This window comes from Octopus bimaculoides, chromosome 14 (assembly GCF_046866305.1).
Source record: "Octopus bimaculoides isolate indiv1 chromosome 14, ASM4686630v1, whole genome shotgun sequence".
NCBI lineage: Eukaryota > Metazoa > Mollusca > Cephalopoda > Octopoda > Octopodidae > Octopus > Octopus bimaculoides.
This window is the reverse complement of record NC_142941.1, coordinates 30,607,392-30,622,592: the sequence shown is the minus strand read 5'-3', so window position 1 is coordinate 30,622,592 and position 15,201 is coordinate 30,607,392. Positions and strand designations below refer to the sequence as shown.

General features: G+C 38.5%; 1 protein-coding gene across 2 annotated transcripts; it reads right to left on the bottom strand.

Annotated features, from left to right (window-relative positions):
* Window positions 1–704: 704 nt before the first annotated feature.
* On the bottom strand, window positions 705–14,662 carry LOC106876604 (uncharacterized). Of its 2 annotated transcripts, none has more exons than XM_089362628.1 (2): window positions 14,305–14,662; window positions 705–3,802 (listed from the first exon to the last, which is right to left on the bottom strand). In XM_089362628.1, exon 2 carries the CDS (start codon window positions 2,866–2,868, stop codon window positions 1,411–1,413), a length of 1,458 nt encoding a protein of 485 aa, XP_089218754.1. In that variant the 5' UTR covers window positions 2,869–3,802; window positions 14,305–14,662; the 3' UTR covers window positions 705–1,410. The 2 variants fall into 2 exon arrangements, with proteins under 2 accessions (XP_089218754.1, XP_089218755.1); XM_089362629.1 differs by having other exon boundaries at window positions 11,774–14,307.
* Between the last annotated feature and the right edge of the window lie 539 nt (window positions 14,663–15,201).

Here is a 15,201-nt window from a genome sequence, read left to right as displayed (position 1 = left end):
TTACCCCATTCCAACTGCTTGACAACTGATGCTGGTTTGTTTATGTTCTTGCTCAACAAAAAAGACCTGTAGAATAAGTACCTGACTTAAAAACGCAAGTACTGGGGTCGATTTGTTTGACCAAAACCTTTCAAGGTGGTGCCTCAGCATGGCTGCTGCAGTCCAATGGCTGAAATAAGTAAAAGTGACAAATTTTCTGTTATGTCAAATGGTTAAAAATAGGGATGAGATGAAGTGAGATCCATTTACACACCAGGAAAAATAGATGTGATGATGATGATGATGATAATGATGAGGAAGACGATGATGAAACCATGGGACAAAAATATAGAAATATAATAAAAGGTGCAGGCTTGTTTCCCAACCACTTGGTTCCAGGTTCACTCCTACTGTGTGACACTTTGGGCATGCTACAGCCTCAGGTCGACCAAAGTGTTGTGAGTGGATTTGGTAGACAGAAACTGTAAGAAGCCAGTTGTATATAGATATGTGTGAGTGTGTTTGTCCCACTACCACTGTTTGACAACTGTTTAAATCCCATAACTTAGCAGCAGTTCAGCAAAAGAGACTGAGAGAATAAGTACCAGGTTTAGTAAAAAAAAGAAAACTGGGGTCAATTCATTCAACTAAAAATTCAAGGCAGTGTCCCAGCATGGCCACAGTCTAATGACTGAAACAAGTAAAAGATAAAAAATAAACAATGGTACAAGTAACATACATTTTATTCTCATAATTGTTGCTTTTATTATTATTATTTTGTTATTGTTCAAATGTATATGGAAAAACATCTTTCTTTCTACTGATCTAGAGCAATGTTGGTTGGAAATGGAAGTTGAGTTGAGTGAAATACACAACATTATCGGTGGAGGTGGGCATGGGGATGGGTGACAACTATAACTGAAATAATATAATGGGTTGACATATAAAAAATATTGGACAAATGTACATTAGTACATGCAGGCACACATATATATATACATACACACACACACATATATATTCATATCTATCTATACACACACACACACACATATATATATATATCAGACATACATTGTGTACATAGCAAGACCCACACAGGAAAATGCTTTGTATGTGTATATATGAATGCATGTATACATATATATATATATATACACACAATATATATATGTATGTATACCCTATATGTATATACATACAAAACAAAAATGCAGACATACACACAAGTCTGAGGGCATCTTATCTAGATTGCAATTGTAAACATTTCAAGATATTATTGAAACTGCAACTGGTGGATGCTAGTGCAGCTCAATCTGCATTAGTTCCAAAGAAGTTGATCCAATGGCTAGCAAACATTGCTCCCCCACCCTACATTACTAAGGAAATTCCATCAGACTGTTGTATGAAGTGTGTATGTCAGAAAGCTGCTCACTCTCTTGGTCTGCCTTGGTTGCAGGTATGGTTGACTTGTGCGTCTGTCCAGCCAGGTGTCCATGGAGTTGTGAGAGCAGATGCTGCAGAAGCACCTGATGACCAGTTCCCAAAACTGGTACCAGGTGTGGTTGATCGCCATGCAGGGATGTTAGCTCCAGTGCAAGGTTGCTGGGTTACAACAGCAGACTGGTGCTGCTGGTTGTGATGGGGGTGGTGGTGGTGATGATGATGGCCATGTTGATGAGGATGGTGATGGTGAGCATGTGGTGATGATGACGGCAGAGGCTGTCGAAGTGCTGGAGGAGGAGGTGGAGGTGGAGGCGGAGGTGGTGATTTGGAAGCTTTACACATCACCTTGTTGATATTGTTGTTGTTGTTGCTTTGGTTACCACTACTTGCAGCAGAAGCTGGTGATGATGTGTTCTGATGCTGTTTGTCATGATGGTGATGATGGTGGTGATGATGATGGTGATGGTGATGATGATGAGGATGTGCTGTCTCACCCATTGATACACCTTTGCAAGAACCTTGGTTGCAGCTACCACCCATTCCTGGTGATGATGATGACTGTATGTGGGCACGGCTGTGTTTCTTGAGGTGTGCCCTTTGCGAAAATGACTTCTGGCAGATCACACATAGAAATGGCTTCTCTCCACTATGTGTGCGACTGTGGTTGACTAGGTGGTCTTTCTGACTAAATCTTTTCGGACACTGGTTGCAAGCATATGGCCGAATACCACTGTGGATTCTGGAATGTGTGGTCAGATGAGTTCGTTGACCAAATGATTTACCACACACCTGACATGTAAATGGCCTCACCCCAGAGTGAGTACGAATGTGATTAGTCAGCTTTTCCCGCTGGCTGAAGGCTTTGTGACACTGAGTGCAGTAAAAGTGTTTCTCCTCATCTGGCATTAACTCATGTTTGTGGAGATTAGCTTTTACAGAAAAGCCCTTCCGACACACACCACACCGATAGGGTTTGCGACTACTATGACCAGTATAGACACCGTAATTTGTCATGCCAGATAGTGGTACAGGAATGTTCTGGTGGCTGTGGTTGCTGTGACTTACTGCATCATGGCTACCACTGGCTACTGAGTGTTCATCACCAGGTGAAGCTGCTGTGTTGCCACCATTGTTATTGTTAGCAACAATAACAATGGTACCTAAACCTGGCGAAATGCTCTGTGAATGGTTGTGGTGATTGTGGTTATGGTTGCCAGTACTGTCCAAGTTATTGGAATTGTTATTGCTAGAATGACTGCCATGTTGCTGCTTGTGAGCCCTCGTCGAATCTTCAGCTGCTGGTTGAGGGTCAGCATAAATCTTAGTGCAGCTACTGAAATCATATTGTTGTTGTTGTTGCTGCTGCTGCTGTTGTTGTTGTTGTTGTTGTTGCTGCTGTGGGTTTCCTACTGTAGTATATACACCGGAATGAGCAGTATACATTCTTGTTTTGTTATTGTTTTATGTTCTTATAAACTGTTTCCTAATAAAATTGTTTCGAACATTTGTACATTTGTAGTTACAACGTTTAACTATACCAAAGTGTGTTTTTATCATAAAAGTACACAAATATAAATATAAAGGTTAACACAAACTTACATATTTATAGACATGTATGTTTGTGTGTATGTGCATGCATGTATGTGTATGCAGAGCATGTAGATATACACATATGATGTGTTCAGATATTCTCTAAACCTGTACGTTTTGTATGTATGTAGAATTACAATACTGAAACCCAGATCCCAGCAAATCAAAATACGTTTCTGGAATTCTATGTAAATGTCATCAATCAGTGTATCAGAGGTTCTGGTTCCTACCAGTTGTGTGGTATGGTATATATAAAGCAAAAAATAATTTATCTTTATCCAATATACTTTTAGTAAAAAAACGTTATATTTGAGCAAAAGTTGGGATGAAAATATAATGTAATAGTTTCTGCTCTAAAAATATTCTGTAGGGTCTATGAAACAATGAAGCATTAGATGGATGAGGTGGTGATGAAAAAGGGATTGGTAAAAAAGGTGAAACAGAGAAAGAGAGATGGGGTAGAGAATGAAAACAAAAGTGGATGGGGTTAGAAATTCCTTTGTAATAATGGAATGTCACCAAAAGGTAAGAAGTCCTGAAGAACAAAATATGAAAATATTTAGTTATGTTTTCCGTGCCAGTATATTGAACAAATTTGTTTTTTTCATGTGGCAAGGTGGTGGTGGTGAGGAGGAGGCTGTTCTGTTACACTGGAAGCATTTGTCTTTGAGTATACATGCAAATCATTACAATTTCTGCACACAACAGGAATACACTGGAGACTTCTGGGCTGGAGTAGTTTCTTAGGCGTAGCAAAGACTGGGTTTTCATCTTGTGTCAGCCATGTCTGTTAAAAGGAAAGAAAATGTGTGATAATAGATATTTCCATAAAAAAATGCTGCCCTTCTTCCATATGACTTATTCCACCAACTGCCTACATGCACCATAGATGATGATGACGTTGGTAGTGGTGGTTTTAGTGATAACATAGTGAAGGAATACACAAAATGAGAGATGACTATCTCCCCACCCACCACCGTTCTTTGTTACATCAACCAACCCACTGTGGATGTTTCTCACCTGACACACATAACACCAGGGGAACAAAGTTATACATATTTATTATGTTTACTAAAACTACAAGATATCTAGATCTTAAATTTTCATTTTTCATTTACCACAATCTATTGTCAAACTCATCATCATTAAAAAAGACTTTTCTGTAAAGAAACAATAAATATAAGGAAATTTTTTAAAAAAAATGGAATTTCCAAGGGTTCTGTAAGTATAAAAATTGTCCCTTTGGTAAAGCAGGTTATTTGTATGTCTGTGTTTGTCCCCTCAACACCAATGTTGGTGTGTTTACGTCCCTGTAACTTAGCAGTTCGGCAAAAAGAGACTGATAGAATAAGTACTAGGCTTACAAAGAATAAGTCCTGGGGTTGACTTGCTCGACCAAAGGTGGTGCTCCAGCATAGCCACAGTCAAATGACTGAAACAAGTAAAAGAATAAAAGAATATATATATATATATATATATATATATAGAGAGAGAGAGAGAGAGAGGGAGGGATCAGACTGTAGACATGACTGTGTAGTTGAGAAGTTTGCTTCCAAAACATGTAGTGTACAATCCCACTGTACAACACCTTGGGTAAATATCTTCTACTACAATTTTGGGGCAATCAAAGCCATGACAGTGGATCTGGTAGATGGAAACTCAAAGAAGCCTGTCATATAAGTTTGTGTGTGCGTATGACTCTACTGACATCGCATGATGGTTGTAAATGAGTATCACCATCATACTAATAATGTCATTCATTTCCATGAAAAGCACGTCGGAAAATGGGGAAATATTAACTTGCTTGGAAACAGGTGAGAGTTGGTAACAGAAAGGGCGTTAGGTAATACAAAATCTGTCTTGAATTCCATCTCTCCCATACAAGCATGGAAAAGTGAATATTAAAACAATGATGACACACACACATATATATATATAATCAAACCTGCTTGTACTTGATATACTCTACAATCAGCCTCTCTCTTTTGAGCCACTGATTATTGATGTCTACCACTCTTTCTTCCCTTGTACTACCCCCCACCCCACCCCCACCCCCGTTACATCCTTTCTACACTTATACTCTTTCGCTTCACTTATCCATCCTGGTTTTTCTTTGGTCAACCCTCATGCTTCTACTCTGCATCCTTCTCTGTCATCCTGCCTTCAGTGAACAAATGTATTATAGAGCAACTGAGGTTTTTTTAATTCTATGCGGTACAAGATAACACCATTGGTGTATGTGTGTATATATAACAGCATTCTGTACATCTTACTTAACATGGATATACTATAGAAAGCCACAAAACTGTAGTATTTGTCTTGAGAAAGCATCATGTATAGACATGTTGAGCTAAAAAGCACAAAAATGTGTCAGTAGTAGAAGAAAAGTGTCCAGCAGCAGTGGTGGAATTGCTGAGTCATGATTACTGTGTCTTTGCACACCATCAGTAGCAAGTGCTTAGACAAATGTAGACTCCACTGATATAGGAAAACAGTGATAAAGAAACAATCACTGGTATCACAAATAGCTGGCAGGGTAAATAAACTTTTGTCAAAAGTGGCTTCCAGGTACGGCATCCATCTTTAAAATAATGCTACTATGGGAAAATCATAATCATCATTATCATTGTTAATGTCCACCTTCCATGCTGTCATGGGTTCGATGGTTGGACAGGAGCCTGCACCAGACTTGTGTCTGTTTTGGTAGGGTTTTTACAGCTTGATGCCCTTCCAAACACCAATCACCCTGCAGAGTGAACTAAAAAAAAATGGACATAAAACACACACACACACACACTTATATATATATATATATGTATGTATATATATATATATATATATATATATATATATATATATATATATATACATAGATATATAAACCATATACATGTAAGACCAGCAATTTTGGGGTAGAGGTAAATCAATTACATTGCCTCCATTGATCAACTGGTTTTTATTTTATCAACCCCAGAAAGGATGACAGGCAAAATTAACCTTGATGGAATTTAAATTCAGAAAGTAAAGACAAATGAAATGTCACTAACCATTTTGTCTGACATGCCAATGATTCTGCCAGTCACCTATACACACACACACATATATATATATATATATATATATATATATATATATCATCATCATCATCATCATCGTTTAACGTCCGCTTTCCATGCTAGCATGGGTTGGACGATTTGACTGAGGACTGGTGAAACCGGATGGCAACACCAGGCTCCAGTCTGATTTGGCAGAGTTTCTACAGCTGGATGCCCTTCCTAACGCCAACCACTCAGAGAGTGTAGTGGGTGCTTTTACGTGTCACCCGCACGAAAACGGCCACGCTCGAAATGGTGTCTTTTATGTGCCACCCGCACAAGCCAGTCCAGGGGCACTGGCAACGATCTCGCTCGAAAATCCTACAGGAGCCAGTCAGGCGGTACTGGCAACGGCCACGCTCAAAATGGTGCATCTCATGTGCCACCCGCACAAGAACCAGTCCAGGGGCACTGGCAACGATCTCGCTCATATATATGATGTGCTTGAGGAAAATGGGTATTTGATTGGATTGCAGATAGAACTTACAAATATAAAATTTATGTATGCATAAATGAATGCGAAGATTTGTATAAATATACAAATGCAGATGTATGTACCTGTATATGAGTGTATGTATGTATGTGTACATGTATATATCTATGTATATATATATTCATATATATATTTATAGAAGTTATGAGAGGTAATGGTGTCAATAAGACCTAAAGGCGTCAGGTAATGCTGAGTAGATGCTATGGATAGACCATAGTTATGCTCCAGGTTCTGTGATTATGCAAATAAGGAGTCCAATGTCGGTCATATATCAGCATGTGTATATATAAAAAATGTTTGTTCAGAATGAGATAAAAAAATCAAGGCTGTGAAGATTTTAGAACATTTATAAATAGAAGGTCTTACAGCTGTTTCCAGGATATTTATTATATCCCTTCATCGGAAACGGTGTGAGAAAATGGTTAAGCAATAGTTAAACAAAATAGAGAGTGAAGTGGAGAATGAAAATAGATGTGAGATATGCAGGGATATTGCATTTATATGTGTGTATGTACGTATATATAGATGTATTGTATATATATAGGTGTATGTATTTGAGGTAATATAGTATGTGTTGTTGACAGGGCCATTAGAGAAAAGAAACAGGCTTGGAAGGACTGGAAGAACGGTGGTAGCAGGGAATTGTATCAGACTGCCAGAAGGGAAGCTAGGAGACAGGTTTATTTAGTCAAAGGGAAAGCAGATAAGAAAAAATTTGCCAATGTTCTGTGCCGTGAGGACCAAAGACTTGAGGTATTTCGTATTGCAAGACAGTGTGTGAGAGAGAATAGTGATGTTGTAGGAGAGAAATGTGTCCGCATGGATGATAGTTCACTTGCACTAAACGAGGCTGCAAAGAAAAAGGTTTGGAGATGCCACTATGAAAGGTTGCTTAATACAGAGAATGAATGGGAAAAAGAGAGTCTGCCGAATGTCGACCCAACAGAGGGACTAGCTATCCAAATTGACAGTACCTTGTTAGATAAAGCAATTAAGCGTATGAAGACAAGGAAAGCCTCTGGGCCATCAGAAATCACTGCAGAGATGCTCAAAATACCTGGTGGTGTTGGCTATAGCCTAGTCACCCATATAGTTAACCAGGTGATACACAAAGGAGTCATACCCAATGAATGGTGGAGCAGCACCATAGTCAACTGCTACGAAGGTAAAGGTGACGCTTTAGATACAAATAATTACAAAGGTATCAAGTTGTTGGATCAGGTAATGACAGTCACGGAGAGGGTCATAGCCCAACTAATTAAGGAGAGTCAGTTTAAATGAGATGCAGTTTGGGTCCATAACAGGGAAAAGCACCACTGATGCTATATTTCTGGTAAGACAGCTGCAGGAGAAATACCTAGCCAAAGATAAACCTCTGTACCTGGCTTTCGTTGACATGGAGAAAGCCTTTGACAGGGTCCCTTGATCCCCTATCTGGTGGTAAATGAGGAAACTAGGGATAGATGAATGGTTAGTGAGAGCTGTGCAAGTCATGTACAGGGACGCTGCCAGTAAGGTGAGGGTTGGCAATGAGTACAGTGAAGAATTCCAGATAGAGGTAGGGGTCCACCAAGGTTCAGTTCTCAGCCCCCTCCTATTTATCACAGTCCTCCAGGCAATAACAGAGGATTTCAAGACAGGATGCCCCTGGGAGCTCCTCTATGCTGACGACCTTGCCCTAATTGATGAATCACTATCAGAACTAGAAGAGAAGTTTCAGGTGTGGAAGCAAGGATTAAAATCGAAGGGCCTTAGAGTCAACCTAGCTAAAACCAAAGTCCTAATAAGTAGGAAGACAGACAAACCACAAATCCCTTCAGGTAGATGGCCCTGCTCGATCTGTAGAAAAGGCGTAGGTAGAAACTCTATAAGATGTGCCCAGTGTAAGCTATGGACACATAAGGGGTGCAGCAATATCAAAGGAAGGCTAACTGGGAAGATAGCTTTTGTATGTGGCAGATGCTCAGGAGCAATAAACACTGAAAATAAATATGCAGAGAACAACTTCCGCCACATTCCAGGGAGAAAAACTAGAAGTAGTTGATAGCTTCCGTTACCTAGGTGACCAAGTCAGTAGCGGGGGAGGGTGTGCTGAAAGTGTAGCTGCTAGTATAAGAATAGCCTGGGTAAAGTTCAGAGAGCTCTTACCTCTGCTGGTGACAAAGAGCCTCTCGCTCAGAGGCATGTGTACGAACAGCCATGCTACATGGCAGTGAAACATGGCCGTGACTGTTGAGGACATGCATAAGCTAGCAAGGAATGCAGCCAGTATGCTCCGAGGGATGTGTAATGTCAGTGTGCATACTCGACAGAGTATAAGTACCTCGAGAGAAAAGTTGGACCTAAGAAGCATCAGATGTGGTGTGCAAGAGAGACGACTGCGTTGGTATGGTCATATGGTGAGAATGGGTGAGGATAGCTGTGAAAAAGTGCCACACCCTAGCAGTTGAGGGAACCTGTGGAAAAGGTAGACCCAAGACTTGGGATGAGGTGGTGAAGCGCGACCTTTGAACATTAGGCCTCACTGAGACAATGACTTGTGACTGAGACTTTGGAAATATGCTGTGTGTGAGAAGACCCGGCAAGGCAAGTGAGACCTTAACCCGTGACCTATGCCAGGGGTGTAACCAGCTCACTTATGCGTACCTTTCTTTCATTAGCCACTAAACTCTGCTTGCAAAGACCTGTTGAGGGAAGTGAAATCGAAATCAAATTCAACGACTGACATCCGTGCTAGTGGAGCACTAAGAGCACCATCCGAGCAACATCGTTGCCAGAGGAGCTCTCTGGCTTCTGTACTGGTGGCATGTAAAAAGCACCATTTGAGCATGATCGTTACCAGCGTCACCTTACTGGTACTTATGCCGGTGGCATGTGAAAAAACATTCGAGTGAGGTTGTTGCCAGTGCTGCTGGACTGACTCCTGTGCAGGTGGCACATAAAAAACACCATTTGAGTGTGGCCTTTGACAGTACTGACTGACTGGCCCTCATGCCAATGGCACGTAAAAATACCCACTATACTCTCGGAGTGGTTGGCGTTAGGAAGGGCATCCAGCTGTAGAAACTCTGCCAGATCAGATTGAAGCCTAGTGCAGCCATCTGGTTCATCAGTCCTCAGTCAAATCGTCCAACCCATGTCAGCATGGAAAGCAGACGTTAAATGATGATGATGATATAGATGTTCTAGTGCCAGGTAGGTGGCAACAGTCTGGTGCCCTATCTATAATACTCTGCTGAGTAGGTTTTTCTTTTATTAAAAGTTTATGTCTTCCATGATTTTCCTGCCAGTACCATAAACTAATTAAGATTTGAGAAATCAGATAGTTTTTGAACTTGGCCCTTATAAGCAGCCAATATATTCTATTATTATTCTAAAGAAACCTCACTTCCCACCATGTAGCTTGATGAGCAAGTCAACTTATATCTTCTGCCTTACCTGTTTGCGTATTTTTGGCATGGTGTATTCCAAAGATGCATCGATAAAATGCTGCCAAAACAGCTGTTGTGAATTTTGAACCCCACTGTTCTTTTATACATATGCGGCAGAGGAAACCATCCCTGAGTTGGATCTACATTTTGTAAGGATCAGGTACCTATGTTTATATATAGATTTGTCTATATGCACTTATACATAGATAAACGTGTAGATGTTTATGTACACATTTACAGCATACAACCAACAAACAATAAAATCAATTATTCCTGAGTATTTCAAGCCCAGAACCCGACCTTTCATAGTATCATACATGTTGAAATACATAGATTCTAACAAACCTTGCCACTGAATATAGACAATATTAAAAATAAGGATTACTCCAAAGTAGCAACAGCATTACCTTTGATTCTATAATTATATACTGCCTCTTAAGACTGACATGTTTCATTTGCACTGATTAGTAACTGTTGCAATTGCAACCCAACAATATTATGGTGCAGTCACTTCAGGGTCTGAACTTGATATCTCTCGGTATGGCCGTTTAACGATTTTCTTTTATAAACTCTGCGTTGTATAGTGTAGAGCTGTCTATTAAGTCAGACATGAAAATCTCTACATCAAGTTCTTATAGGATAATCATTTTTAGTCCATCATTTCAAAACCTTCTATAGTTTAAATGATAATTATTCATTTATACTTGGCAATTTCCTCATGTGCAAGCATCTCAGTGCTTGCTCCTGTCTAGAGTTTATTACATTACCCTTGGATGTGAAAATTCTCTCTATATATATATGTATGTATGTGTGTCTGTGTTTGTCCCCCCACCATCGCTTGACAACCGATGCTGGTGTGTTTACGTCCCCGTAACTTAGCGGTTCGGCAAAAAGAGACCGATAGAATAAGTACTAGGCTTACAAAGAAGAAGTCCTGGGGCCGATATGCTCGACTAAAGGCAGTGCTCCAGCATGGCCGCAGTCAAATGACTAAAACAAGTAAAAGAGAGTACATAAGTCACATCTATTGGTTCCAAGTCTGTATGGTTTTGCAGTACAAATTAATTCCCATTTAATCATATAGTCCTTGTTACTGCCCTTAAAAGACTGGATTAATTTGCCAAGACTTGTTTGGAACCTTTTATTTTTGTCTTTAAATAAACTCAATTGATTTGCCAGTCTTCTCTCGAAAATTAATGATGTCCCGCCAATGTAAAAGAATTCCTTACACTTATTTTCCACATAAAAGGATTCCCGTTTAGAACAACTGCAAAGATAGCCTTTTATATTTCCCTCAGATCTAGTTTCAATTTAATCATTTGTTGTAGAATTAAGTTCATTTCCATCAAGTTCTTTATTACTATTTACTCCATTAGATAACGTTATCTTAGTTCTATTTGTAGCTGAACTTTTATTCGATTTGACGTTATTATTTATGTTAAATTGGGTTGTTTCCCTTACCACGACATTTAATTTCCTAGCGTTCCCTTCTTTTTGAGTTTCTTTATTCCGTTTAAAGTTATTCTGCTTCAAATTTAGTGTGCTATTCTGATTGTAATTGCTTTTTTGAAATTTCGATATTATTTTAACATGATATGCTGCTATAATTTGAGCAATATTATGGCTAAGACAATACCCGATCTAATTTTATGTTAATTAAAAATTTTGTAATATTTGTGGTTTCTTGGAAAATATTTTTAAATGGTGAAATTAAACAATTTGGAAAAATTGTAATTTACCTGTTTATCAAATGGAACGATTAGCCATAAAGTATTCTTCGAGTTAAGATCATAATTTTGATGCTTATATCTGTTTTTTGAAGGAGTAAGTATTCTCTGATTTCGATCCATTTTAAAGTTAAAGAACTTTATTGGATTTATATGTTAACTGTTGAATAACATATTTTGAATACTTAACTGAGAGCAAACTGGTAATCGTTTTTGGAGTAATCTCTTACTGTTTACTAATATTTCGTCATCCCAATCATGAACTCCAGTCTCCTGAAATCAGCTTTCAGCATCTCTTCCTATGGTTTCACTTTCATACATTCCTCTCACTTGAATAATTCAAAACTTCTTTACACAACTGTCCTTCTCCATATGTGTTACATGTTTATACTAACTCAGCCTTCTCTTTTGTGCACTACACCTAATTCTTCTTACACTGTTTTCTCTCAACTAATTTGCGCTGCTCCATTATTACATATTAACATTACACATAAAGCAGAGCATGCTCCCCGAATTTCTTTCCAGTATTTACATATCCTCAGCATTCAATGCCCATGTTTTGCAGCATTGCATTCGTGTACATACATCATACAATATGCCTTTCACTCTTTGTCGCCAGTAAAGGTAGTAGTATTATAAACTTTCCCTACTATTCTTCCAGACACTCTCCTCAACTGTGCATAAGGTCATCTAAACAATATAAGCTACCAGCCATGGCTAGGGAGCCCTCAAACATTCCAAAACATGTATATTATGAGTGCTCTGTTAACTCCTTCTGCACATCTGCTACATTCAATGTCCATTTCTGTCAGCTTACCTCTCATCTCACTGCAGTGTATGCGTAGTCTATGTTGGATACACTCTATGGAACTCCTACTTAGGTTGTCTTTATAGGCAAAGCAATGCCGGTTAACACAGTATACATAAATTAGCATTTCACCCCTCCTCTAAAACTCGTGGAGACCCCAAGCAAGAATCCATGCCCATAAGATGGCACAGCTCCCACTCTTTTCCTGTATATCAAGCATGGCCACTGTACAGACTATACTTTAGTCCTGTTATGTTTCCATGCTACCCAATACTCTTATCTTTGCTTATATGTTTCGCATTTCTTCTCTAATTCTTTAATAGATTTAGCTACGAGAACTAAGTCATTGGTATACAGAAGCCCCATCAGATAGCTGGTTTTAAACTCCTATTATTGCATGGAATAGACTGAAAACCAAGTTCCGATGGTCATCTACTTGCATTTTCCTATTCACTTTCATCTCACTGATATCAGCTCTGCATAGCTTCCCCCATCCATCAACACCACCTTTTATCAGTAGCCCTCAGACAACAGAATATGTTTATTTTATTCCAAATTAGTTATACCATAATTATTTCTGCTATTTTAGTTTGATCCATCAATTTGATAACTCTGTAGCTGTTTATTCCTAGAGCACCGCCTTTGCCTTATTAACCATTAACGAACCTTTTTTCAAGTACCTGATTGACTGCATGTGTGACTCGTGGGCAGCATCACGAAGACGACCCCTGATGGTCTGGTTGCTTTTCCTGACTCGATATCCTTAATGAAGTAGACCTGATGACTGATAATTCAATAGCTGGTCTTGTTGGGTCTCCGAAACAGTTTTCTCGTAGTAGCATTATTATATCCTTTTCTACTCTGCATCAGCAAAGGTGGGTACCCTGCTATTATTATGTATACATTTTTTCACAAATGATGTCCCAATTCCCACTGACACCAGTACTCGTCAATTGAGAACACCTCGTTGTAGTATGTCCCAGCTAAGAAGAGTTAGGCGCTCTTAAAGCGTTGTGTATAAATGACGTTTGCTATGGGATAATATATAGACTTGTTCCACAGCGATGGTATGTAGCTACCTCTACGTTTTAATTATGATAGGTAACCCTAGTACTAAGCTAGTATTTGCTATACTGGGAGCTGGGTTTTTTTTTATTGTCAGACTACCTTTCCAACACGTCTTTATTTTATATTGATAGTGCCCCTATTTACATAGTTTTCATAGTTATGGCTCCTGCTAGTTCTTACTCTCGGATGATACAAAACACACCTTATACTGTTTTCATTCTTTTATTATTCATTACCTTCTCTTCACCATAACAGTAAATCCTTTCCCCCCCTTTTCATCTCCAAAGGATACTTCAACTATTACTATAATAACCCATATCCATATTTTTATCGTAATTAAAATGCTGGCAGCGCGAAGTATTTTTGAAACGAAGAAAAAGATAGAGGAAAATAGCAAAGAATTACAAACACAAAGAAAGAAAGAAAGAAAGAAAATGGTAAAAAAAAAAAAAATAAAGCCAATAGTGGGGGGGGGGGGGGTAAATACAACCATCTCCTGCAAACGGCCGATACAGAGACAGGTCATTTTTTTCTCCAGCACCTTTCTTCTCGCTTACTTTCGTTTGTGGTTCATAACGTTTCATGTTAGTTTATCAGTCACGATTGTGTAATGGAAGTTAAACGAGGAAATTTTTTGTAAAGAAAACAGTTATAAAAAAAGACTTACCTTGATGAAATAGAGAGAGAAGGAGAGAGAGAAAGAGTCTGCACAGGTTGAAAGTATGAGGTGGTGGTGATGGTGAGAGGGACAATGTGAATGGAGCAAGGGCAGATAATCTCGTAAACATCACGTAGAGGATCTAATTTCATTATCGATATTTTGTGCTTAATTTTATTTTTGCTTTAAAAAAATAGTCACTTTGTAGATTGATATGATTTTGTTATAACTTAACTTCATCTACAACGCTGTAATTAAATCTAATACATTCAAATGAAACAATTAAGAAAACAAAGAATATTATCTATATCATCGTGCCGGAATTTTTTAATGTTATTAACTGTGGGGTAAATCACCGATGAAAGCGGTCATCCCATTGTTCTTATCCTGAACAAAGAAAATAAAACATGAAACACTTATATGGTCCTTCATTGTTTTGAACCCCCCCACTTTCTTTGTGTATACTTCAACACGCATGTAATCTGTGTGTCTGTATGTTAGTATATATAATACATACATACATATATATATATATATATATATATATATATATATATATATATATATATATATATATATATATGTGTGTGTGTGTATGGATATATATATATATATATATATATATATATATATATATATATATATATATATATATAAAACATATCAGAAAGGAAGCACACTAAAGAATAGAGGATGTGGCTTTCGTGGATGTGAAACCTTTGGTAACTCTATGACCAGAATTTAACTCTTTGTTTTAATATATATATAGGCGTAGGAGTGGCTGTGTGGTAAGCAGCTTGCTTACTAACCACGTGGTTCTGGGTTCAGTCCCACTGCGTGGCACTTGGGCAAAGCCTTGTGAGTGGATTTGGTAGACGGAAACTGAAAGAAGCCCGTCGTATATAT